This window comes from Choloepus didactylus, chromosome 6 (assembly GCF_015220235.1).
Source record: "Choloepus didactylus isolate mChoDid1 chromosome 6, mChoDid1.pri, whole genome shotgun sequence".
Lineage (NCBI taxonomy): Eukaryota > Metazoa > Chordata > Mammalia > Pilosa > Megalonychidae > Choloepus > Choloepus didactylus.
This window is the reverse complement of record NC_051312.1, coordinates 7,327,779-7,353,389: the sequence shown is the minus strand read 5'-3', so window position 1 is coordinate 7,353,389 and position 25,611 is coordinate 7,327,779. Positions and strand designations below refer to the sequence as shown.

The 25,611-nt window shown below is 38.7% G+C and overlaps 1 protein-coding gene across 4 annotated transcripts in view; it reads right to left on the bottom strand.

Annotated features, from left to right (window-relative positions):
• Positions 1-25,611, bottom strand: part of KMT5B (lysine methyltransferase 5B) — a 67,414-nt gene that overhangs the window by 32,211 nt on the left and 9,592 nt on the right. For 3 of the 4 annotated variants that reach the window (XM_037838340.1, XM_037838343.1, XM_037838341.1), the window contains exons 2-4: positions 15,510-15,745; positions 5,068-5,215; positions 1,383-1,451 (exon numbers count right to left, since the gene is read on the bottom strand). In XM_037838340.1, coding sequence (XP_037694268.1) covers positions 1,383-1,451; positions 5,068-5,215; positions 15,510-15,669 — 377 coding nt within the window. In that variant the 5' untranslated portion in view covers positions 15,670-15,745. Of the gene's footprint in view, positions 1-1,101; positions 1,155-1,382; positions 1,452-5,067; positions 5,216-15,509; positions 15,746-25,611 lie in introns of those variants that run through there. The other variant, XM_037838342.1, reaches the window with a different exon arrangement.

Sequence of the window (25,611 nt, the reverse complement as noted above, 5' to 3'; positions counted from 1 at the left end):
TGTCAATTTAAACCCCCAGTTTTAGCAACCAGCAGTTTTTTTACTTAGCCAAGATGCTCATGTTTCTTATTTCTTGTTAGACTTCACTAAAAGATGTGATTTCTGTTATATTCCCCTCCTAGCACTATGCTACACAACCAGCTGGAGTCCTTTTTTGCCCATTATGTAAATGCCTGTTATCTTACTAAAAGACAAATACACAGAGAAAGAAAAATCTATTTATTGTACAAAATATTTTTGTAGTTGGGAACTTACTGTAAACAAAACAATAAAAATCCATTGTTATGGGCCAGTGGCCTTAATGTGCACTCTGGTTTTTCATGCTTTTTATAGGATTTGACTTGTGCTTGCCATCCAGCAGCGGCACTGAGTTAGAGGCAACTGTGGCTTGTCTCCTGACGGTAGGACAGTGAAAGGGAGGGGTACAGATAGATACTTTCAGACTTTGCAATTGCAGGGGAGGAAGGACAGCAGGGGAGGCAAGATAAACAGATGACTGGCATTTCCAAAAACCCATATGCCCCCGTCCCTCTCCTTAATACAAAATTTGCTACTTTAATCAAGTATATTTCTTTTTTCTCTTCCGATACCTTTGATCAATGACTGGTATAAGAAATAAAAAAGCTATCATTTACAGTTGGCTATTATTAAAAGGAGCAGGGGAGAAAACATGAATTCACACTCCCACACACCTGTTCCCCACTCTTTCCAGAGACTGACTTCCCAGGTTTTCTTGCTATTTGGTTTTTCTGCCTCCAAACCCAAGATCACTGTGGCAATGAAGAAAAGGTGTAGACTTGTATTAGCTGTACTACTGTGCCCTTCCATGAGCATGCACAATCAAGAGGTGACTGGAGGGAGGGAGGGGGGAGGGAAAAAAGGAAGTGGACAGAACAAAGGGGAGAAAGGGAAGGAAAGAGGACGAGAGAGAAAAATGCTCAAACAGTTCAGCTATAAAATAAGAAAACCAAGAGGCAACACATTTCCCCCTTTGTGGAGTTTTAACTGCAAACTGACAGTCTGTTGGCAGGAGGAGGAACACTAGAACCACAGCTCTTCTCTCCTCCGTGACCTGAAAATAAACAAGAACCAGACACGTACCTGGCTGAGTCCTGCAACCAGTGCTCAGCTTATCCCGTGGAGTGACTCGTGATCTGTTGATGAATGATTTATTTCTCTTAAAATTATCCTGTTATGGAGTACAAGCGTGTTTTTTTTTTTTTAATGTAGCTATTATTAAAACCAAACTATTTAAAAAGGTTTGCAAAATGTTTTCAAACTTGTTTTTCTACTGACACCTCAAATTACTCAACATAAAAGAACATTACTGCTGCAACAGGTTAATTGTGATCTTACTATTGTTTGTAATGCACTCTACCTACCTCACAGGGTTGTTGTGAGGAAAACTGTCAGATTTTGAAAAATGCCTTGAGCTCCTCGAAGGAAAGGCGCTATATAAATGCAAAAACAAACAACAATAAAAAACTATTTGTGTAACTTGTATTGGTAATTTCTAAACAGACTTAAAATCTTAGTTGTAGCAGAAATCCTTAAAACACTATGATAGCCAAGAACTTTATTAAGCCACGGCCAAGGTCAACCAATCTGCTAAAAATCTTTCCTCCTATAACATAATTTTACCCTTGACTGCATTGAGAAGGTCTAAGAAGTTTCTCTCTGCACTTTAGTCAAGTACCTAAGTATCAACAGTGGACACAAATACATCAATACTCAAGACAAAGATCAGATGGCAGCAGGAGTGGGAGGATGAGCAAGGAAGCCTGGTAAAGAGAGACCAAGAACACCTCTAGAGAACACCTGCCCAGAGACAACACTTCTCATTTCTTCATAAGGCTATCTCCTGCTCAGCTTGCTGCTCGCTGAGTCTCCCCCAATTCTTCAGGATATTCTGAAATCTCAGGGTCAAGCAGCCTAAATGAGGGGAACATTACTGAAAACACTCATCCCAGCTTCACAATATCCTTCTGACTTCCCCACCTTTTAAAATCAGAGGTTTTACCAACAACTCTGTTCTCTGGTTAAAAGGAATATAGGTTTCATAACTGATAAAAGTCAATTAAATCCAAATTCTTCCCAGTAAACTGTAATTACTCTTTTGTTTATTCTTTTTCTAGGTATTCATGCTAAAACTGACTTGTTCATTAGCAAATATTAATGACCCATTAAGATTAAAAGGGAAGATCCAAAATATAGCCAGTTTTGGAAATTCTCAAATCATAAAACACCTACTGTTTCAGAACTCTGTTCCTTATGTTTCAATGAAGGAAACAGAAAGGAGGCAAGAGAGCATAAAAAGGAGAAACAAAAAAATGACAAATTACAGCTGCATGAACAGAGACCACTTATACAAAGTGACATGCAGCTAGCTTGGAGAATTAAAATCTTTGGAGTACTTCTTATGCACCCCAAAGAGAGCCAAGTCCAAAGGCTAATAATTTAAGAAATATTTATGGGTATCTACTAGTCTAATGAGACACTGTAGATTTTCCTTATTTTCTATAAAATAGTATCTGAAAATGATGAAAGTCAGCATTTGGGTAAATTCTTGCTCAAAAGATGAGGACTAGAAGGGATAGTTTTATTTTCAAATTAAGTTCACTAAATGAAAATGTATACCTTTCAACTAAGATTAACAAAGCTTTGTTAATAATTTCTGTGTATTCCCCAAATGTCAGTTTACAAGAGTCTGTTAAATCACCTTTGGTGAAACGGGGAGAGGACTCAATGATAAGGTGACATCAACTACAAACCTACACTGACCTAGAGAGGCCACACTGCCTCAAACCCAGCCTAGTCTAACGGGAACATGGGCATTAGCTCCACCGAAGACTACTGTGGGCTGCATGGGTAGAATTCAATGTTGCAATGAAAAATAGGAATAAATGTTTTCTTTGACATGTTTAACTTGTTTAGCCAGTTTTCAATTTTAGATGCTTCCATGTCTAAAAACTGTTATGTACTGGCTGCATTTTAACTTGGGTCTTCCTTAGGATACAGTAGGGTCTTGAGTTTTAATAGCATTTGAGTGGTAACTTTATATTTATGACAACATGATTTTAAGTGAGCCCTAGGGAACTACTGGTGAGGAAGGTTTTATCACTTAGCACATCACAACAAAACTCAGTAGGCCAGATGCTTTAGGACTTTGCTATTTCAAGTGTGGCCTGCAAGTTTGAGACATCCAGAATCTCAAGTCAGTACATGCATTTTAATGAGATTCCCAGGTGACTCATATGTAAACAAATTTTGAGAAGCCATGGTCTAGGAAGACACTTTCATAAAAAACTGCAATTATTTCATACTGAGAAGCCAATAACAGGTAACCCTTCAGCAAATGGAATAAAGCATGGGAGATTCTGAGGATATGGTTGTTCAGAAGCCACTAAAACTTGCACTGTAATTTTTATAGAACTCTTTTTAAAATGTTTTATATGCTTGCACAGCTCAGTAAACAAGGCAAAACAACACAATTTAACTCTTTATTGATGACTGTTTTTATAGTGATAATCCTGACAGCCACTACACTGCTATACGAAACAGTGTGCCTACATTCACCACTTCTCAACCTAGCAACAAGAAAGGCTAATGGGTGACCTAAATACCATCAGGATTTCTGAAGAGAATGAGCACTTGGTCTCTATGTTCACTGAAAAGAAAAAAAAAAAAAAAAAAAAAAAAAAAGGAAGGAAACTTAAAATAATGCAAACTAGACTTTAATCGGACATCGGGACATGTAATCTGCTGATTTTCCATAGAACAGTTAGCTATTTGCCTATTTGGAAAATTCAGAAATCTGCCTTTCTATTATAGCATATATTTAAACAAGTCCAAGTCCATTTCAACTTGTAATTTCATTTCAGTAAGGATATATATGGCAATAGAAAGTTACATGGAAATACCAAAATACCAAAGGCACATTTTTAACTGAGCTACCTCCTGAATAGTTGATAAGTGAACCATAAAGTTTCTTCTTTAATTCTAGCAAGGGCTAGAACTGAAAAAGAAAAAAAACAACCAAAACAAAACAAAACAAAACAAACAAAAAAACAGACACAGAGACTTTCCTCCTGTCACCTTCACTCACCAGTTCCTACCCCGCCAACTAACTGTTACTGGTATCCACCTGGCTATCGAGTTCCTCCTGGGCAGTCGGTGGCGCTGACGCCACAACACACCAGTGAGTCCATGATGGAGAGGAGGGTAACAATGGGCCAGAATTTGTTCTACATTTTAAACCCCTGTTCTATTTTCCACCAGCCTCAAAAACTCTTTGTCATGGAAGTTAAAAGACAAAGAAAAGGTACAAGGCTCTGATCTTCTGTTTGTGGGCAGAGGCAATTATGAAATAATCTAGGGTCTTTTGCTGGGGAGGGGCTGTATGAGAGGGGTGCAGGAGATGATGTTAAAGAGAATTAGAATAAAGGAAGTTGACACCTCAGATGGTAAAGGATGACAGATTTCAAGATCAATGTAATATTTTATATACATGGCATTTGATACTCAATAAAGCTCTTACATCTATTTTCTTACCTGCATACTGAATATAAACATGTCTTTCAAACTATTCACTCTCACTTTTACTGATCAGTTGAATCTCAAAGATTAAATCTGATGGCAATTTTCCCTACATATAGAAACAATTACTTAAAAGCAGAAAAAGTCTGTAATAAAAGCAAGCAAAAAACCCTGATATAACCTATTTTAGGAAAAAAACTATCATATACATTTTCAAGTTTTACAGGATGCCTGTAAGATTTTCTTTCAGCTAAGATAATAATAATAATAAACACTTAACATAATATAGAAAAATGAAGATGTTCCTCCATCTTTAATTTTAATAGAAATAGCCCAAGATAAAATAAAACACAGAATTAAAACAAACTAGTCTCCTGGAGGCTTTTGTTGTTTTTCCTGGCTCAAATACAGAAAACCTTTATTCCTTGTTGAGTAACTTTAAGTTATTTTTAAGTTATAAATAAAAGTAAATTAACCATCTATTTTCTTAAATTTAACAACATATCATCTGTTCTATTCAGGATAAATTACCTAGTATTCATTTTGTGTGTTTGAAAACCTAAATAGGGATCAAGAACCAAACTGGTCGCAAGGTCATCATTTTCACAAAGTTCCTTGGCAGACATTCCAGAAGATGGTACATATCGACTCTGTCCTTCGAATCCCGAATTACCATTACCTGTGAAAAGCAAAAAAAAAAAGTAACAAACTGAAAGCGATTTGAATCTACTTTAAAAACCTTTAGCTTCACTGTCGCGTTCAAGTTAGTAATCAAGAACAGAAATTACTTATCAATCAGTTTTAGTAAGAAATGAATTTAGTACTTTTAACATGAACAGAAAACTGTAGTAAACTAAACCAATTATTCAGAATATTTTTGTTTACAGGTAATATTATCAGTTTCCCAAGAGAGAAGTCTTTGGTTCAACTGCTTTACTCTACCTTTCAAAAAAGAGTTGAGAAACAGAGGATGCGAGAAAAGTTCATTATTTTAGCAAGATAGCATAACTGACCATTATAGGTAGAGCTCGAATGAGGAGGCAACAAGAACACAAAATACCTTCTGCAACTTAGGACTAGAACTCTAGCTCTCAAGTACAAAAAGGAGCCTCAAGGAGTACATTCAGTTTATTGCTCTGGGCAGCCAAATGAGTATTATTCCATTCAGGCCAAATTCTAAATGACTTGCATGAAAGAGATTTTGAATGAATGGGTAAAAACAGGGAAGTGATTGAAATACACTGAGTTTAACTGTGGAAGAAAAACACTGTAAAGAAAGGAAAGGAAGGCCAAATCTGTGGGGTTGATGTGGCATCAGTGCTGATTAAGTCTGATGTATATGTCATTGACAATCTTTCTGTGGAAATTAGCACATGTATTTACAGAGCAAGAGGACACCAGCAGTATAATCTTGAAGGCTCTTGAAATTAAGACATAAAAGAATGAGACAATGAAACGTTTAACCTTTTCATCTACTTCAAAAGAAAAATAAAGTGTACATGTAAGCCTCTGCCAAAAGGTACATCTATGATTTTGCAATTAAATTATTTGCAAGTAGGTATGTAAAAAGTTTAAAAGTCATCACGTTTTTTATAACAGCTTTATTGAGCTATAATTCACATACCATATGTCTTAAGATTCTCTAGGGAAACAGAACCAACGGGAGATATCTGTAAATAGTGTGAGATTTTATAAAGGTGTTTCATGCAACTGTGGGGATGCACGAGTCACTTCCGCAGGGCAGGCTGTGAGCTGGCACACTGATGAAGGTCTTTGATGAATTCCCCAAGAGAGGCTGACTGGCCAAAGTAGAGACAGAAGTTCACTCTTCTGTCTGCTAAGGCTATCACGTCCCCTCTAAAAACCGTCCATTGATTAAACATCTCTCACTGCAGAAGACACACTCCTTGGCCGACTGTGGATGTAATCAGCCACATATGCCATCAATGTACTGATGACTTAAGTCCATGAAATATCCTCGCAGCAACAGATAGACCACTGATTGCTTGACCAGACAGTTGGGCACCATCACCTGGCCAAGGTGACACATGAACCCAACCACCACACCATACAACGCAATTCACCTACTTAAAGAGTACAATACAATGGTTTTTACAGAGTTGTGCAACTATCATCACAACCAATGTTGGAATACTTTCATTGCCCCAAAAAGAAACCTTGTACCCATTAAGCAGTCAGTCCGATTACTCCCTCCTCACCCCTAATACCTGGCAACCACTAATCTACTTTTTGTCTCTAGAGCTAATTTCCTACCCGGATATTTCATATAAATGGAATCAAAACATGTGGCCTATTATGTGACTGGCTTCTTTCACCTAGCATGCTTCAAGGTTCATCCATGTTGGAGCATGAATCAATACTTCATTCCTTTTCATGAATGAATGATATTCCACACTTTATTCATCCATTCATCTGTCCATGGATATTTGGATTGTTTCCACTTTTTGGCAATTATGAATAATGCTGCTATGAACATTTGTGTAAAAGTTTTTGCATGGATATACGTTTTCAATTCTCATGGCTATACACTTAAGAATGGAATTGCCAAATCATATGGTACCTCTATGTTTAACCATTTGAGGAATCCCCAAACTGTTTTCCACAGCAGCTAAATCATTTTACATTCCCACCAGCAACGTACAAGAGTTCTGATTTCTTGCATCCTCAACAACACTTATTTTCCAGTTTTTAAATATAGCCATCTTAGGGGATGTGAAGTGGTACCTTGTGGTTTTAATTTGCATCTTCCCAAGACTGATGATGCTGAGCATTTCTTCACGTGCTTGTTGGCCATTTGTATATGTTCTTTGTAGAAATGTCTATTCAAGTCTTTTGACTGTTTTAAAATTAGATTGTCTTTTTGTTATTGAGTTGTGTTCTCTATATATTCTGGATATTAAACCCTTATAGATAAATGATTTGCAAGTATTTTCTATTCTGTAGGGTCTTTTCACTTTCTCAATAATGTCCTTTGATGCACAAAACTTTTAAATTTTTATGAAGTCCAATTGGCTACTTTTTTTGTTGTTGCACATGCTTTTGGTGTCATGTCTAACAATCTGTTGCCAAATCAAAGGTCATGATGATTTACTCCTACGGTTCTTTTAAGAGTCTAACGGTTTTAGCTCCTCTATTTAGGTTATTGATCCATTCTGAGTTAATGTCTGTACATGACATAAGGTAGGGTTCCAACTTCATTCTTTTGCATGTGGTTATTCAGCTGTTCCACCACCACTTGTTGAAGTGACTACCCTTTTCCCCATGGAATAGTCTTGGCACCCTTGTGGAAAACCAATTAGCCATAGATATATGCGTTTATTTCTGGACTCAATTCTATTCCATTCATGTCTATGTCCATCCTTATGCAGGACCACACTGTTTTGATTACTGTAGCATGTTAGTAAGTTTTTGAAATTGGGAAGTGTGAGTCCTCCAACTATGTTCTTTTTTAGTATTGTTTTGGTTATCCAGGGCACTTTGCAATTCCATATGAACATGAAGATCAGCTCTTCTATTTCTACAAAACGCCACTGGTGCTGGCATCTCCACCCCCTCATCAATTTCACTTTGCATATGGTGGTAAAGACCACCATCTCTCTGTGCTGAGTCTCCGTGGTAATGAGAACTGTGTGGGGGGCAGGGAGCTCTGCCTGCTGGAACTTGCTCACACAGCTCCCTCCAGCTTTGGGGAGGGGGTTCCAAAGCCCTTGAAACTGGGTTGTGCGAAATGGAGATCCATTTGCCGCTCTTCTCAAAGGTCCGGCCCCAGCTGGATTGTCTGCCCTTTCTTTGGGGAAGGAGGGAAGGGTGCAGGCTACACTCCTGGCCAGAGATGGCTCTCGTGCTCTCAGGGATTCCTCCGGTGATTCGCAGTTCACTCTCCCCTGTTCAGTGCATTTGGAAACATAAACAATTCCCAGAGTCCTAGAGTACAACGATTAGCGGGACTTGTCAGGCAGAGCTGCAAGGAGCATTGTCCCTACTCTTACAGTAAAGAAGAGCTGGGTCAGCTTCAAAGACAGGGTTTTGTTACTGAGCCCATGGACAGCTGAGGTGGTTGGGCAAACAACGATCCCAAAAATCTAAGGAGAGAAGGTGCCTGCAGGGAGAGGGGATATTTGCGCACACACTTAGGCTAGTGTGATCAGACAGGTGAGAGGTATCCAGTTACGGTGGTTCAGGTGGAGGCTGAGGGCAGGCTGGCAGGCAATGTGAGACGCTGGGGTCTCAGAAACTGGGGGTGGCTTCACCCTCCTGCAGCGCTTACTCTATGAACCCCACGCGGTACCCATGGAAAAGAATGGAAAGAGACTGGTAAGTGTAACTGTACATAGATGGGGTGGGGGGTGGGGTGCAGCAGCTGAGGAGGATGACAATAAAGGCTGCAAATCCTTCTTCCACCTCCAGGATTGAACAAGGCCTAATGTGAAGGGGAAGGCAAAGGGCTCTGCCGTCCGCAGGGCCTTGGTGAAAACCCACCACTACTCAGGGAAGGGCACAGGGGACAAGCCCTACTCCTGGACCAGGGACAGGGTTATACACAGAGCCTACAACAGCAACAGAGAGGGACAGCCAAGAACTGAAGGCCAGGGTGCATGCCCAAGACAGAAGCTTCCTCAGAACACGTCACACAAAGGACTTACCACTCTCAGCAAAGCAGTAGCTCAGGATCAGCATTTGTGCCCATTCTCGAATTCTAATGCCCATAGGGCAACACGAAGAGGGCCAGGGCTCGCCCACACATGTGGAGGCTTCAATTAAAGGAGAGGGACCCTGAATCTTTTATAATTAGCAATAAGCTGTCTGGCCTTTGCCTGAAAGGAGACATCACTGCAATGTAAAAATAAAGACCTAAGATGTAGCTGATGATTACAATAATAAGCAATCAGGTTAAAGGAGACAGAGAACAAAGGGGGCACGTTTCAGGTGGGATGGTCCAGGAGTCCTCTAATGCTGGAAGAGGATCTAGAAGATCTGGGTGGGGGCCTTGGGGCTTTCTCGGGAAGCACATTCTGGACAGGAAATGCTGCAGGACAGGCTGGTAGGGGGGTGCTTGGGGAGCTGCAGGGGCAGGGAGTTCAGTGGTCCTGGAACTGAAAGACGAGGGTCAGTCCTCTGATTTTCAGCCATATTCAGTGGTTCCAGTTATATAAAGTTATTTTGGTGATCCATTTGCTTTAGGGCTGCAGCTGCCCTTTTTATCACCTGCTGCTGTTCTGTCACCTCAGCTTTGTGAGTGTGTTTTACTAAGTTTATGTTATTAAACTCTATTATTTGTGAAGGAAAAAAAAAAAAAGGCCATTAGAATTTTGATATGGATTGCATTGAATCTACAGATTGCTTTGAGTAATACTATCATCTTAAGGATATTAAATCTTCCAATCCATGAACACAGGATTTCATTCCACGTATTTTGGTATTCTTCAATTTCTTTCAGTAATGTTTTATAGTTTTCAGTGTTTGAGTCTTTCATCTCCTTGGTTAAATTTATTCCTAGGTATTTTATTCTTTTGGTAAATGGTAATGCCTTCTCTTTCATTCCTGGTTTTAGTAATTCAAGTCGTCTCCCTCTTAGGGAGAGAGAGGCCACATCTGAGGTTTGCTAGTATTTTATAGAAGAGTTTTGTATCTATATTCATAGGATCTGTAGTTTTCCTTTCTTGTGATGTCTTTGTTTGGTTTTGGTATCAGGGCAATACTGATCTTACACGCAAGTTGAAAAAACAATTCCAGCAGCATTTGCAAACTAGAATTGTTTTCTTAATTTCCTTTTCAGATTGCTTATTGCTAGTATATCAAAACACAATTGAATTTTGTGTGTTGATCTTATACCCTGTAACTTCGCTGAATTTGTTTATTCAATCTAGGTTTTTTTCTTTTTTTTTTCCTGTGGACTCTTTTATGGCACCCGAGAACAGAGGTGGTTTTACTTTTTCCTTTCCAATTTGGATGCCCCCTTTTTATCCCTGCCTAACTGCTCTGGTTAGAACTTCCTGTACAATGGTGAATAGAAACAAGAAGTAGATATCCTTGTCTTGTCCCTGATATTAGGGGGAAGCAATGAGCTGTGGGTTTTTTTGCATATGCCCTTTATCAGGCTGAGGAAGTTTTCTTCTTTTCCTAGTTTGCTGAGTGTTGTTGTCAGGGAAGGATGTTGAATGTTGTCAAATGCTTTTTCTGTCTATTGAGATGATCAGGTGTTTTTTGCCCTTCATTTGATTGAGAGGGTGTATTACATTAATTGATTTTTGGATGTTAAACCAACCTCATATTCCTGGGTTAAATTCCACTTGGTCACAGGATAGAATCCATTTCATATGTAGCTGGATTTAGTTTGCTAGTATTTTTTTTTAATTCAGTTTTATTTATTTTTTAATTCAGTTTTATTGAGATATATTCACAAACCATACAATCATCCAGTGTACAATCAATTGTTCACAGTACCATTGTACAGTTGTACTTCACCACAATTTTTGCACCTTTTCATTATGCAAAAATAAATAAATAAAAAGTAAAAAAGAACACCTAAAACATCCCATGCCACCCAATTTTTCAATTAATTTTTGTCCCCATTTTTCTACTCATCTGTCCATACACCAGATAAAGGGACTGTGAGCCATAAGGTTATCATAATCACACAGTCACACCATGTATATACATAGTTAAACAACTATCTTCAAGAATCAAAGCTATTGGGTTGCAATTTGACAGTATCAGGTATTTCCTTCTAGCTATACCAACACACTAAAGGCCAAAAAGGGATATCTATATAGCGCATAAGAATACCCTCTAGAATGACCTCTCGACTCCATCTGAAAACTTGCAGCCACTGAAACTCTGTTTCATCTCACTTCCCTCTTTTGGTCAAGAAGACTTTCTTGATCCTACCATGCCGGGTCCAGGCTCATCCCCAGGAGTCAGATCCTGCCTTGCCAGGAAGATTTACACCCCTGGGAGTCATGTCCCATGTAGTGGGGGAGGGCAGTGAGTTTACCTGCAGAGCGGCTTAGGGAGAGAGGCCACATCTGAGGTTTGCTAGTATTTTATAGAAGATTTTTGTATCTATATTCATAGGGTCTGTAGTTTTCTTTTCTTGTGATGTCTTTGCTTGGTTTTGGTATCAGGGCAATACTGATCTTACACACAAGTTGAAAAGCGGTTCCTCTTTTTCTCTTTTTTTTTGGGAATAATTGGTATTAATTCATCTTTAAGCATTTGGTCAAATTTACCAGTGAAGTTTTCTGGGGCTGGGATCTTCTTTGTCAGTAGTTTTTTGAATACGGAACTAAATCTCCTCTGTGCTACATATTTATTCAGATTTTCTATTTCTTCTTGAGTCAGTTTTGGTAATTTGTTTCTTTGTAGGAACTTGTTCATTTAATCTAAGTTATCTAATTTATTGGTATACAGCTGTTCGTAGTATTTCCTTGTAATCATTTTTGTTTCTACAAAGTCAGTAGTAATGCCTTCTCTTTCATTCCTGGTTTTAGTAATTCAAGTCATCTCCCTCTTAGTCAGTTCTTCTAGTTTGCTAATGCTGTCGAAACGCAAAACACCAGAAACGGAATGGCTTTTATAAAAGGGGGTTTATTTGGTTACACAGTTACAGTCTTACGGCCATAAAGTGTCCAGTGTAACACATCAGCAATCGGGTACCTTTCATTGGAAGATGGCCAACGGTGTCCGGAAAACCTCTGTTAGCTGGCCAGCATCTGCTCCAAGTTCTGGTTTCAAAACGGCTTTCTCCCAGGATGTTCCTCTCTAGGCTTCAGCTACTCAAAAATGTCACTCTTAGTTGCTCCTGGGGCGTTTGTCCTCTCTTAGCTTCTCTGGAGCAAGTCTGCTTTCAAAGGCCGTCTCCAACATGTCTCTGTAAGCTGAAGCTCCTCTCTCAGTTCCACTGCGTTCTTCAAAGCGTCCCTTTTGCTTGTAGCTCCTCTTCAAAACATCACTCACAGCTGCACTGAGTTCCTTCTCTTTGTCAGCTCATTTATGTGGCTCCAGCGATTTAATTTAGACCCACCCTGAATGGGTGGGGTAACACCTCCATGGAAACTATCCAATCAGAGTCATCACCCACAGTTGGGTGGGGCACATCTCTATGGAAACATTCAAAGAATTACAATCTAATTAACACTAATAGGTCTGCCCACACAAGATTACATCAAAGATAATGGTGTTTGCGGGGACACAATACATTCAAACTGGCACATGAGTCTTGCATAAGGTTTGCCAATTTGTTGATATTTTTTTAAAGAACCAGCTTTTAGTTCTGTTCATTTTCTCCCTCTATTCTCTATTTCATTAATTTCTACTCTGATTTTTGATTATTTCCTATCTTCTGCTTGCTTTAGGTTTACTTTATTCTTTTTCTATTTGTCTTAAGGTAGAAGGTTAGATTATTGATTTGACATTTATCTTTTTTTAATATAGACATTTACATCTATAGATTTCCCTTTAAGCACTACTTGAGCCGCATCTCATAAGTTTTGGTATGCTGAGTCTTCATTTTCATTTATCTCAAAGCATTTACTAATTTCCCTTTTGATTTCTTCTTTGATCCAATGGTTATTTAGGGGTATGTAGTTTAATTTCCACCTATTTGGGAATTTCCCAAATTTCTTTCTGCTGTTGATTTCTAATTTCATTCCACTGTAGGTGGAGAACATCCTTTGTATGATTTCAATCCTTTTAAATTTATGGAGGTTTGTTTTAAGGCCTAGTATACCATCTACCCTGGAGAATGTGGATTGAGGAGAATGGGTATTCTGCTGCTGTTGGGTAGTGTGTTCTACAGATGTTTGTTAGGTCCAGTTGGTTTACAGTGTTGTTCAAGTCTTCTGTTTCGTTGTTGATCTTCTGCCTATCCATTCTCGAAAGTGGGACTGAAGTTTCCAATTATTACTGTTGAACTGCCTATTTCATCCTTCATTTCTACCAGTTCTGCATCATGTATTTTGGGGTCTCTTGATAGGTGAAGCTGTTGCATTTTATCTAAGTTGTAGCACCATGCTGGAATCTCCCATTTCTTTTCATAATTGGCTCTTATGCTGCACCATTCTTGCCAAGTAATATTCAGTGAGATGCTATCCATCTTCACACATTCTCTGTGTTTCTCTAATATTCTTGGCAAAGTATAATCCACAGAGTGGTCACTTTCTAAATTCTTATGTACCCCCCTAATTAAAATTATTTTGTGACTAAGACTATAGCCTAAAATGAAAGTTTTTTGCACTGTGATGCACAAAAGCAAGACAATAGGGATTTGCTTAAAAGTTGGAGATGCCTAATTTACTGACCAGAGCCATGCTACTGATAATAGTCTTAGTTTGCCAATCTGCTATAACAAATATCACACAAGGGTTGGCTTCACAACAGGAATTTATTAGCTCATGGTTTGGGGGCTAGAAGTCCCAAATCAAGATACCGACTTTCTCCCAGAGTCTGTAGCCTTCTGGTGCTGGCTGCCAGCAATCCTTGGGCTCCTTGGCTTCTATCTCTGTCTTGCATCACATGGTGATGTGCTCTCCTCTCTGCTCTTCCTTTTATTTTATCTTCCTTCCTTCAGATTATTTTATTAGGATAAAATCCCAGTTGTGCGATTACTGGGCTAAAAGGTAGAGACTTCATGGCTTTGACTTCCAGGTTCTGTCTATAAGGCCTCCAGAATTCCAGTTTAAGGCTCCTGGTTCAGCTCACCACACCTTAATTAAAAACAACATCTTTAAAAGTTACTATTTACAATGGGTTCACATCCACAGGGATGAGGAGTAAGGTTAAGAGCATAGGTTTGTTGGGGTGTATGATTCAACCTACCATGTGGTCACTTCAGGCTCCCATCAAATATTGATGGGTGAGAGAGTAAGTGTACACAGTGACAGCAATCTCAGGGGTGAGGTGTCCATGCAGAGGAGAATCCATTCAGTCTTGGGTTCTCTCTCTACTCCTATTCTAAGCAGGGATTTCTGCCTGGTTTCCTACAGAAGCAATGACTTTTTCTGACATGGAACAGTTAAGGGACACCTGGTCCCAATGAATAGCATAAACCCCTAAAAAGTAAAAGGTAAGAGGAAGGAAATGAATCAGAAATGGTGCAATCTATCTGAAATTGTAGAAAACCTCAGGGTAATCCAAATCTACTGAGAACAGACAGATTCCAACACAAACTAAGGATATTCAACAATGGCTAGCTTGACCTTGGGAAAAAGAAAGAAATTGAAAAAGCTGTCCTCATTAACAAGGTTACACAGTTTTGGATAATCTTCATATAGCTGCCTACTTAGGTTTATATTTATCTCAGGCACTTTACTACTCTTAGAAGAATCAGGAAATATGTACCAAATCTACAATCTCAAGACTCAAGAAATCTCAAAAACCAGCCCCATTCTCACCAAGAGATACAGAAATAATAAAGTAACTTATTATCAGCGTTACTTCACCGTAGCGATAACTGTTCAAACTGCATAAACAGAAAAAATGGCTACTATCTGTCATGGTGCCCTAAAGCAGTCCGTTCCATTTACACTCCATTCCACTTAACCATATAAATTGGAGTTGACTTTTTCATTATTCCTCTTATTCCATGAAACATTTATGGAAGTTACCAAAGAAACACATACTTATACTTAAAGCAATTATAAAAAATACAGTTTAAACTTACAAGAAATTCAATAGCAGTACTTTAATAATCATTGTAAATTCTACAAAATATACTTTAAAGTTGTGCATAGAAAAGCATGATTAAGGTTATTACGTTAAACATTTAAAGTTTTACATAATGTTTGATGAGAATAAAAATTGACATAAATTTGAAAGAATAAAAAAAACTATTCACTGTTAACTATGGAAATTAAACAATTTAGTTTGAAGATGACAGAATATACATTACAAACTGAAAAGAATTATTACCCCATATTGCAATCAAAACATCTATAGTTTAAGTGTGTACATACATCTGCTTGACCTCCTCTCAAGTGCACTTTTGCCAGTCTTCAGGGTGTCCTTTCCCACGTGCTGTAATTTTGATGGATTCTGCTGATAGTCATTAGACAACTTGCTTCCATTTCTCCTGCCATTCACCACCATGTTCTTCGATTCTCCCAACCACTTCATACCCACAGACAGCCTGACTCAGGTGCATTTAGTCACTCTCTTCAAATAGCTTAGAGAATAATTCCAGTGTTCTCTCCTAACAGAAACAAAATGTGGGGAAAAAAACCCAAGTAGGTAAATACATGAAATACCATGTTAAATAGACACTTGAGAAAGATACAAAGTATTAAATTAATTTAGTAACTAATGTCTCCACTCTTTAAAGGCCGTCTTGGCCCCTCCCAACCACACCACATTCTCGCCAGGACTACAGTGCCTCCTGACTGATCGAAATTTAGACTACAAGAGGCAGGGACTCATTCTGTCTTGTTCATTGCCTGTGCTTACAATGACTGTCAAACAGTAGGTGCTCAATAAATACTTAATTTTAGTTACTAATAAGAGTCAACTTTGCTCGTGCATTATGCTGATGGTTAGGTATAGCCCTATAATCCGTTCAAATTACACATTTTGGTAATGCTCTAACAATTCTGTGAGTAAACTACAAACACGTTATTTATCGCTTCTGTTCCAAGGAAAGCTTATGAGAAGGCAGCTAGGTTAAGCTTTGTACCCAACAGCAAGGGACACCTAAACTGTTATGCTATCTATTCACTAGTCACAGCTTAAAGAAACCTACAAATAAAAGTTAAGCAGAGGGACAAGAATAAGGAAAGTAAAGGACTTCATCCACAATTTTTAATTATTGTGAGCCTGAAGTCAGTGCTCAAGGTTCTTAAGGGACTATCAAAATAGTGCCCATCTGGAAATGTCCACCTTATCCTACATGTATAATAGCACCAAAATTGAGAGCTCATTATATTTGATAATGGAGAAATATCCCTCACTATCTGAATTTTAATTAGCTATTTAGGAACCAAATGACTTGGCTAGCGAGGGACGGTTGGAATTGATAAGGACCTTTGGAAGTGAGGGTTTAATAGATTACTTTTGTTGGAATGAGAAAAAGGATGTCCATGGTATCACATAATTATGGAATCATACTTTAGTACGACTCAGACTAGAAGCATCCTAAGAATGGGTAAAAATACAGCCTCTCAGAGCCAAAGGGACTCTTGTTGGAGAGACAGCGGGAACACAGCCAGCGCCACCCAACGCCACCCAACCCACCTGCAGCTCAAGCCAGGCCGGACCTCTCCCCACACCTGATGGGGCTCACTTTACCTTACTTTTCACAAACACAAAGAAAAACACCAATGACAAATTATTTTGAAGTACCCCTCTCCCTCCCAAGATGCACATCTGAACACGCCCATAATGATATCCAAAACAAACACACATCACTAATTTTTACTTGACCTCAGATCTCTTTCACATCACAGAAACATTTGTGTGAATTCACAGTTGCGTGAAATGTACATGTGAGTGACATGTTTAGGTAAACACGTTAACAACTACCTGATTGACATTAAAGATACTTTTAAATTTGCTCTCTGAAGATTTCTTTTTCTCCTGATTCCCTCATTATTTATTAGTATTCAACTTTTATTGTGCTGAACTTTTGATTCTTCTTGCAGGATTCACGAAACCCAGAGAAATTCTGCTGCTTAAATAACAGGAAAGGGCAAGTAAAACTGTTAATACAACACAGTTACAAAGATTTTTTAACTATTAAATTTTATCAAATTTAATACAAGCTTTCCTATTGATTATCAGATATCCTATATTTATACTTCAGAGAAAATCAAAAGTATACTGAAAAGGAGAATACTTTTAAAGCATAAAGGTGAAGACAGTGTGACTCAAACTTTTTCTTTTGCCTAGAACACAACCACCCCTGTCTTCTGTCTAATTCCTTTAAAGTCCCAGTTCAGTGTATACCTCCTCCAGGAAGCCTTCCTTGACTCTCACTGCCAAATCCAGTTAAGATACCCTGGCTACAAAACTTCTGTGAAAGACCTTCTGGCACTTTATTGTAACTGTCTACCTGGCTGCCTCCTTAACCGACTAAGAGTTCCTGAGGTCTTACGGCTAACCCAGTGTATAGCACATAGAAAAAGAGAGGCACTCAACTGATGAGAGAATGAGTATATGAGCTATGGTCTAAAGCACTTAACAAAAATGGGATTTCTGTATCATAATTATTTTTTTCTAAGTCAAAGTTGTTACCTCTACCTCTTCAAATACTCTTCTTTCTCAGTATGTTCAGGGTGTCAAAGGCAGTGAGAGACAAAACTCTTCTATCAGACCACATGGATAAGGAGGAACCTGCAGCGAACTGCACAGGTACAGATATGGCAAGAATCACAGCCACTACCATTGGTAACCTCCCCCCCTCCTCACCCCACATACTATTGGCATTTCTTTCTGGTTTACCCCTAATGCTGCACCTCCAAAGAAAAAGAACAAGGAGACAATTAAGTGCTTTGGTCCTTTGAGAAACCCAACCCAAGAATGCCCACAGATACCACAACTTATAGATAATGATTGAAGAATTCGTTTCTAAGATTCTTAGGAGTCCTGTTTTTCTTCACTGATAAGACAAAATATAACTATTAGAAGAGAGAAACTTGGTTTTAGATAGAATTAGAAATACAACGAATAGCAAGTCATATCTGCAAGGAGAACCTGTAAGCCCCAACTCAGATTTCCAAGAAGAGTGTATGAAGAAAATACACTAGAGAAACTGCTGAACTACAATCCAGTATCCTTGATTCTTGAAGACAATCATGTAACTATATAGCTTATATGGGATGACTATGTGATTATGAAAACCCTGTGGCCCATATTCCCTTTATCCGGTATATGGACAAATGAATAGAAAAAAGGGGGACAAAAAGTAAACCAATAATGGGGGGGGAGTATGAGATGTTTTGGGTGTTCTTTCTCACTTTTTATTTCTTGGAGTAATGAAAATGTTCAAAAAATTGATTGTGGTGATAAATGCACAACTGTATAATGATACTGTTAACAACTGATTGTATAGTTTGGATGATTTTATGGTATGTGAGTATATCTCAATAAAATTGGATTTTAAAAAAAGAGTAAAAAAAATACACCAGAAGGAAATAAACACCCTAAATGGAGATTAAAAAAAAAAGACAGAAAATGTGGGGTGAGGTTCAATAATCTCTGTGTTACCAAGTTCTCCAGGTGATTCTCACACAAGCTCCAGTGTGGGAAATATTGCTCTAAGTTAATTAAAATTCATTTATTTATCATCTGTTAGGGCAAAGAACAGATGCCAAAATTTTAAGAAAAACTATAAAATAAAAATTTTAATTTGAGGAAAATTATATATACCAATCTAATTTTTTTCTGAGAATTAAGAGTTCACCAAGAAATCATTTTAGCAGTAGCACACTTCAGCCCAGTTCATGGAACACAGACTGAGAGCCACTCATCTTATATATATAACTCCAATTAAATGTGGGTCATTGATCCCACCTGGAACAAACTGGTGACTTGAGGTCTCATTTAATTGTGACAAGTTGATACTATTTTGTTTGAAGTGGAGTACCTTGGCATGACAGGCATTGCCACCAAGCACAGCAGGTGGGGGAATCTAAGCAGCATGGACTCACAGCACATGTCTGGATATATTCAGGCAGAGGCTCTGACATGCTGCACATCGCCACATAAGGGCAGCTGCCATTAAGGCAAAAACCCTTACGTTCACAAGTGAGTATTTTGTAAAGCAGTACTAATACAGTTCTCAATAACTTTGGGCTACTTACAAATTTTTAGCTCGAAAAGAACACATACTTTCATTATCGTTCACTGTTCATTCTGACCTCTTGAGTGTGGAGTGTAATCTTGTTGGTGCTATCTCTCCTGTAGAACTACACAGCCAGGGACACACATAATAAACATGGTAATGGAATTTCAAAAAGCGAACACAAGCCAATACTGTAGGAGACTAAGGAGAAACAGGGTAGAAAACATCAGGCAGTAGCAAAGCCTACAGGCAGAGTGGAAACACCTACCACAGAGGCCTCTCCCGACAGAAACTGTGCTCTCTCTGGGCAGAGAACATGGTTGGCTAACACAGAAATGCCATCTACTATCTTCCAGGAAAAGCATCAGGAAATCACAAAAATAAATGTCAGCATCCTGGAGAAAAGACAGCAGTTTAAAGGGGGCAGAGAGTGGAGCCGGGTGGGTGATGGTGTCTCTCTAAGAGCTAAGTGAGGGGACGGCCTGGGGGAGAGCGCCCGAAGGAAGGGGATGAGCGAGTTCAGTGCCCAGAGGGAGAAACGCTGGTGCACGGGAGGAAGAACTCCAAAAGACAGAGGGGGCAAGAGGCATACGAGGCAGCAAGGGGAATAGAAGGAATAACAAGTGAGAGCCCACAGATCTGAGGTCATCTGTTTCAAACAGAAAAAGAGTAAACATATACGTAAATTAAATGGTGGGGTGGGAGATGGTGGGAATACGTCAGTTAACTTGAGAACAGTATGCTTTGAGAGGGTTTAGAGTATCTTTATTAAAAATTTTTCAAATGAAAAGATCAGGTAATTTTGTGGAATGGAGTAAAACAGATCATCTGAATAATGGGGTACTGTGGAAGGCTCTGCTCCCTCTCTCAGTGCAGGTGTTCACAGAAAAGCCACAGCCAGGCTCTAAGGACTTACTCAGAAGGGTCAGCACCCAGCTTCCATCCCTCCCACCCTACTACTTCCCTAGAAGTTCATCTCACCCAACTTGGCCAGACACTAAAGTCAAGAGGACAAGAAGGTTCACCCTACGCATATTTCAATACAAAACATAGTGGACAACTGTTCAAATAAGAGTTGTCTGCAAAGTATTTAGAGCAAACGTCTAATCTTATTATAATACCACTAAGATAAAAAGCATTTCCCCACACACATACACCCTAAAAGGATATATTCCAAATTGTTAACAACAGTGATCTATGAAGGAACAGGATTAACATTTTCCCCCCAAAATGTCTACAGCAAACCTATTTATTTATGACGAGGGGGAAAAAAAACCCATTACTTGAAGTTTCAAAAGAAAGCAGAGTTGTTTCATAGAAAACGTGCTTGCTTTCCAAAAAGAGCACACCTCTCTGCCCAGCAGAGACAGACCCTCAATAACCACCAGCACCTTTCTCATCCTTCCACAGTCCCTTTAGAGAGACACGTGGGTTTGATAAACTGCTTGGTGCCTTCTGAGTTAAGTGTTCCTATCCAATTTGGGAACTCTGGTTCCAATCCATTTTTTACTTAAAGTTTTTAGACAGAAGTTTTTTTTCTTTTTAAATGCCCTAAACAGATGTCAGGATTAAAAAAATCTGCCACAAAAATAAAAACATTGATTCTGAATAACTATCAAGAATTTTAACATAACTCCTGTAAAATTACCAAAAACTCCCTAAGCAGTTCACATATTGAATTTGTCTGCAAGTAATTTATCTTAGAGAAATTATCCAGTGGCAAGGAAACAATCCCCAAGTGGCTGAAAAGTTAACACACACATTAAAACAAACAAAAAAAAACAAAAAACCAGGCTCTAGCCCACCAGAGGACTTTTGGAAATCTTTATTCAGAAAAGCAAAACAAACATTTTCAAGTGCTTCAGCAACAATGGTAGGAAAACAATTCAGCACACCAGAAGGTTAATGGTGTTATACCTGGGAAATGAGATTACAAGCAACTTTTAACTGTTGTATGATACATCCTTCAAAAGGTTCAACTTTTCAAAATAAGCAGGTATTACTTTTGTAATCAGAAAAAAAATTAGTCATATAAAAAGAAAAATAAAAACAGACTATACAAAAGTCTTTTTACATTATTAATACATACGCAAGTTAAAGTCACCAATTTCCAAAACCTTATATATTCTTCAGCAATTCAAAAATCAGACTTTCAGGTTGATGGAAAGTCAAGCAAGTTACTAAAATACCTCCACAAGTTTTAAACACCTTCACTTGTGCATTTTGTGATGCTGAAGTGTCACAATCCCAGACTCCCAGGAGCTTTAAATTAAAATAAGCATGAGAATGGCGAACAAAAATAAGAAAGCATACAAATGAGAGAAATCACTGTCTAAACAGGAAACAAAGTAAACAAGAAAAACCCACACAATGGACAAGGAGTGAGAAGACTCAGTTTTAGTATTAGTTCCAACTATGGCCCCTGGTTAAGGGAAAAATCAGTTTCCCCTTCAGATCCTCACATGTCCTGCCTATCTCACATGTGAAAATCACATCTAAAGCAAAAATAAAAGTATTTTCAACCTACACTTCCTATAAGCCCAATTAGTTACTAGTCTTTCTCCCCAAATCTAAGATTACAAAAGGACTCTAAAATATAGCAAAGAATTCCAAACCAATCTTTATCAGCGGATATTCCAAATCCATGTGCTACCAATATATATCCAAGGCTCAATGAAATGCTACAGCAATAAGTCTTGAGATCAGGCTCATCTAAAAGGCCCTGCAAAGCAGTCAGATGTATTTGTGATCAATATACCACCAGAAGACATAATAGTTTGATGGAGCAAATGCATGGTTGCCAATTTATTAGAAAACTACCATGAATTCATGTTCAAACCTGTAACCTTAAAACTAGTTCCTATAAATATTGTTGTCAGAAATAAATCTCACTTGAGAAGCTTGTCAGAAGACAAGAAGACTTGTCAGAGTGGTTCATCTCATGCTAGTGCTGCGAAAGAAAAGCCTTGGGGATTTCTGTTTCTCTGAATTCACAATTATGCCTTCACCTAAAGCAGAACTAATGCTACAAACTGGAACTCTCACACTAAATCAAATGCTAATCAGATATCTAGCATCATCAACTCCATGACAGAGTACATCCTTGTAAAGTAATTTACTAATGTCCACCATTATTAAAAGTATCTTTCCTGCTTTCCTTCTCCAGCTTGTGCTGGGTCAAGCACATTAAAATCTTGCTTCACCAGATTCAACAGCTTTCCCTGAGCAAGCTCAAGCGGTAATGCCCCATTTGGACCACCAATGGAGTGGAGCCCGAAGCTGAGTTTCCCACCAATGTACAATAATGCTTCCACTCCATCCCCTTCTCAGGATAAAATGATGGCTACAGAAAGCATCATTAAGTTTTGAAAAACACTGATCAGGCTAGATTAGCTGAATTATCTGCTTTACAGGAGAATGCAGTAGGCTGAAAAATAGCCCCCCAATGATATCAAGACCTAGTATTTGGAAGCTGTGAATGTTACCTTATAAGGAAAAAGGGTCTTTGAAGATGTAATTAGTTTAAGGCTCTGGAGAGATGAGATTATCCTGGATTATCTAAGTGGGCCCTAAATGCCATTGCAAGTATCCTTATGAGAGAGGGCAGAGGGAGATTTGACACACACAGACAAGGGCATGTGAAGATAAAGCAGAAATTGGGATGATGATGTGGCCACAAGCCAAGGAATGCCAGAAGCCACCAGAAGCTAAGAGGCAAGGAAGAAATCCCCCCCCCGCCCCCCTACTAGAGCCAATGGAGTGAACCTCACCCTGCCTACATCTTGATATTGGCCCAGTGAAATTGGATGCTGAACTTCTGGCCTCCAGAACTGTAAGAAACTAAATTTGTTTCAAGCCAATGAGTTTGTGGTTGCTTGTATTGCAGCCACAGGAAACTAAGACTATGAAAAAGTAAACCAGAGTAGAAATATGTTAGTTACCAGACTCCAGAAATACATAAAATTCCATGTGTCACAGAAAATAACCAGGAAAAAAGATTTTAAAACATATTTAAAAAGTTGTTTTTAAATACATTAAAAACAAATAAAAAAACAGGTTTTCAATCTATTACTGTAACTATTGACTGTACTGCTCAAAGCATTCCAGACTTAGCCACCGGGAGCGCCTCCAAGTTGGCTCCCGTATCCTTCTGACATGCTACCTTCATTTAAGAAACTTTACTATAGCAACATATACATAAAAATTGACATTTTAACCACATAATTCAGTGACATTAATTACATTCATAATGTGCAACCATGACCATTATCTATTTGCAAAACTTTTCATCACTCCAAACAGAAACTCTGTACTCATTATGCAATAATTTCCCATCAACCACTCTCTGGTAATCTCTACACTACTTTCTGTCTCTATGAATTTGCCTATTCTAGTTATTTCATATAAGTGGACTCACAAATATTTGGCCTTTTATTTCTGGCTTACATCACTTTAGCACATCATCTTTTCAAGGTTCATCCAATATGTATCATGCATCAGAACTTCATTCCTTTTTATGGCTAAATACAATTCTGTTGCATGGATGTATCACATTTTGTTTATCCATTCATCTGTTGATTGACACTTAGATTGTATACACTTTAAAAAACCAAGCTGTTTTTTTTTTCCCTTCAACTGCATGTATAAAACAAGGCTACAGAGAGCCATGAAGATTCTGAAAGTAACTGTGGCCTCTCAAATACACATCCAAACACTCATGCACTATGCTAAGCCAGATAACCAAGATCTCCTCTAGAAGCATATGACTATTTATTTTTATAAAAACTAGCTTACAATAAAAATGCAAACTGAAACCATTAGATAAATTTTTCACCACTGCAATTCAGCGAAAAACTTTAAGCAGCAAAACACCCACTACAAGTAAGTCTACAATCAGACATTTGAAAAACTTACATATAGCTATCTAGCCACTGGTCTGCAGCTGGATGTGTAATAATTCCTCTCTAACTGCCTTATTACAGAAAATATTGCTTAAGAAAACTTATCACCATGTATTACAATGAAGGATTTTATAAAAAAGATTTCATATCTCTAACTTTCTCAGTATTTGCAAAATAAAGGTTTTAGCTGATCTGCTTACTGAGGGAAATTCTGGAAAAGCAAACAAACAATGCTTCCCAGCCTCTGTACATTTGCATCTACTTACCTTGCAGTGCCTATAAACAAAACAAAAAAATAAAAAATGCTTCCTTTGTTGCTGTTTTCTGGGACTGAATTCAACATTTCATTTTTTCTATAAACAGATGCCACCTAGTGTCAAAAGACTGTAAGTATAGCATCTCCTGCTCACAGTTCTTCAATCAGAAACAAGGAGAAGTAAGGGAGCTCAAAGAGTAATTCCTTTTTCCTGGGTGAAGGCAAAGACCAGGAAAACTTCCCAAAGGTGATCCTGGGCCGGGTCTTACAGGCCAAGCCTGAATTTTCCAGGTGGTAGACTTTACCATAGTGGTTAAGGTTGTGGGTCTGGAAGCAAAGCACCTGGGTCCCACCTGGCTCCACTCATTATTCTAGTTCTGTGACCACAGAAAAGTCCCTCAACTCCTCTAAGCCTTCATATGAAAGTGAAAACAACAGCGCCTACCTCCTAGGTTTGGCACCAAGGATTAAAAGACATGAAACCCTATTAGTGGGGTTAACAAGAGTACTATCTCCCAGGGTGGTTATGAGGATTAATTTTTTTTAAAGTTCTCACTGCAGGGTCTGCCACACACACAGGAAATGCTCCCTAGATGGGAGTTCCTTTGCTGATCTCACCGCCTACCACTTTCCCCTCACTCACTCTGTTCCAGCCAGACGGCTTCCTTACTGTTTCTCGAAAACACTGTGTAGATGCTGCTCCTTCTGCCTAGAACTCGACTCCCTCACCCACTCCGTCTACTTGGTCTCCCTGAGGGCCATCTATAGTATCTCCTCCATATTTCTTGAGTTTGTCCTGCCTTGTACATCCTCTGACTACCGCCTTAATTCCTCACCCAGCAGTGGCAGAAGACTGCCTCCCTAACTTCACTCAGACCTGTGCTCAAATGTTTTCTTACCATCCCTGGACCAACCCTTTCTAAACAGCGACCACCAGTCTTGCCAGAAGATACCTCTAACACACAGATACTCTCCACCCCCACTTACTGGGTATACTTGCACTCAAGTGGAAGCTCCTCGTTCATTAACTGCTCTCTCCCCAGTAAATACTCAGAATAGAGGCTGGCACGCAATAAGTGATCAAAACATACTTGTTGAATGAATGACCGAGACTTTCCAGGTAGAGG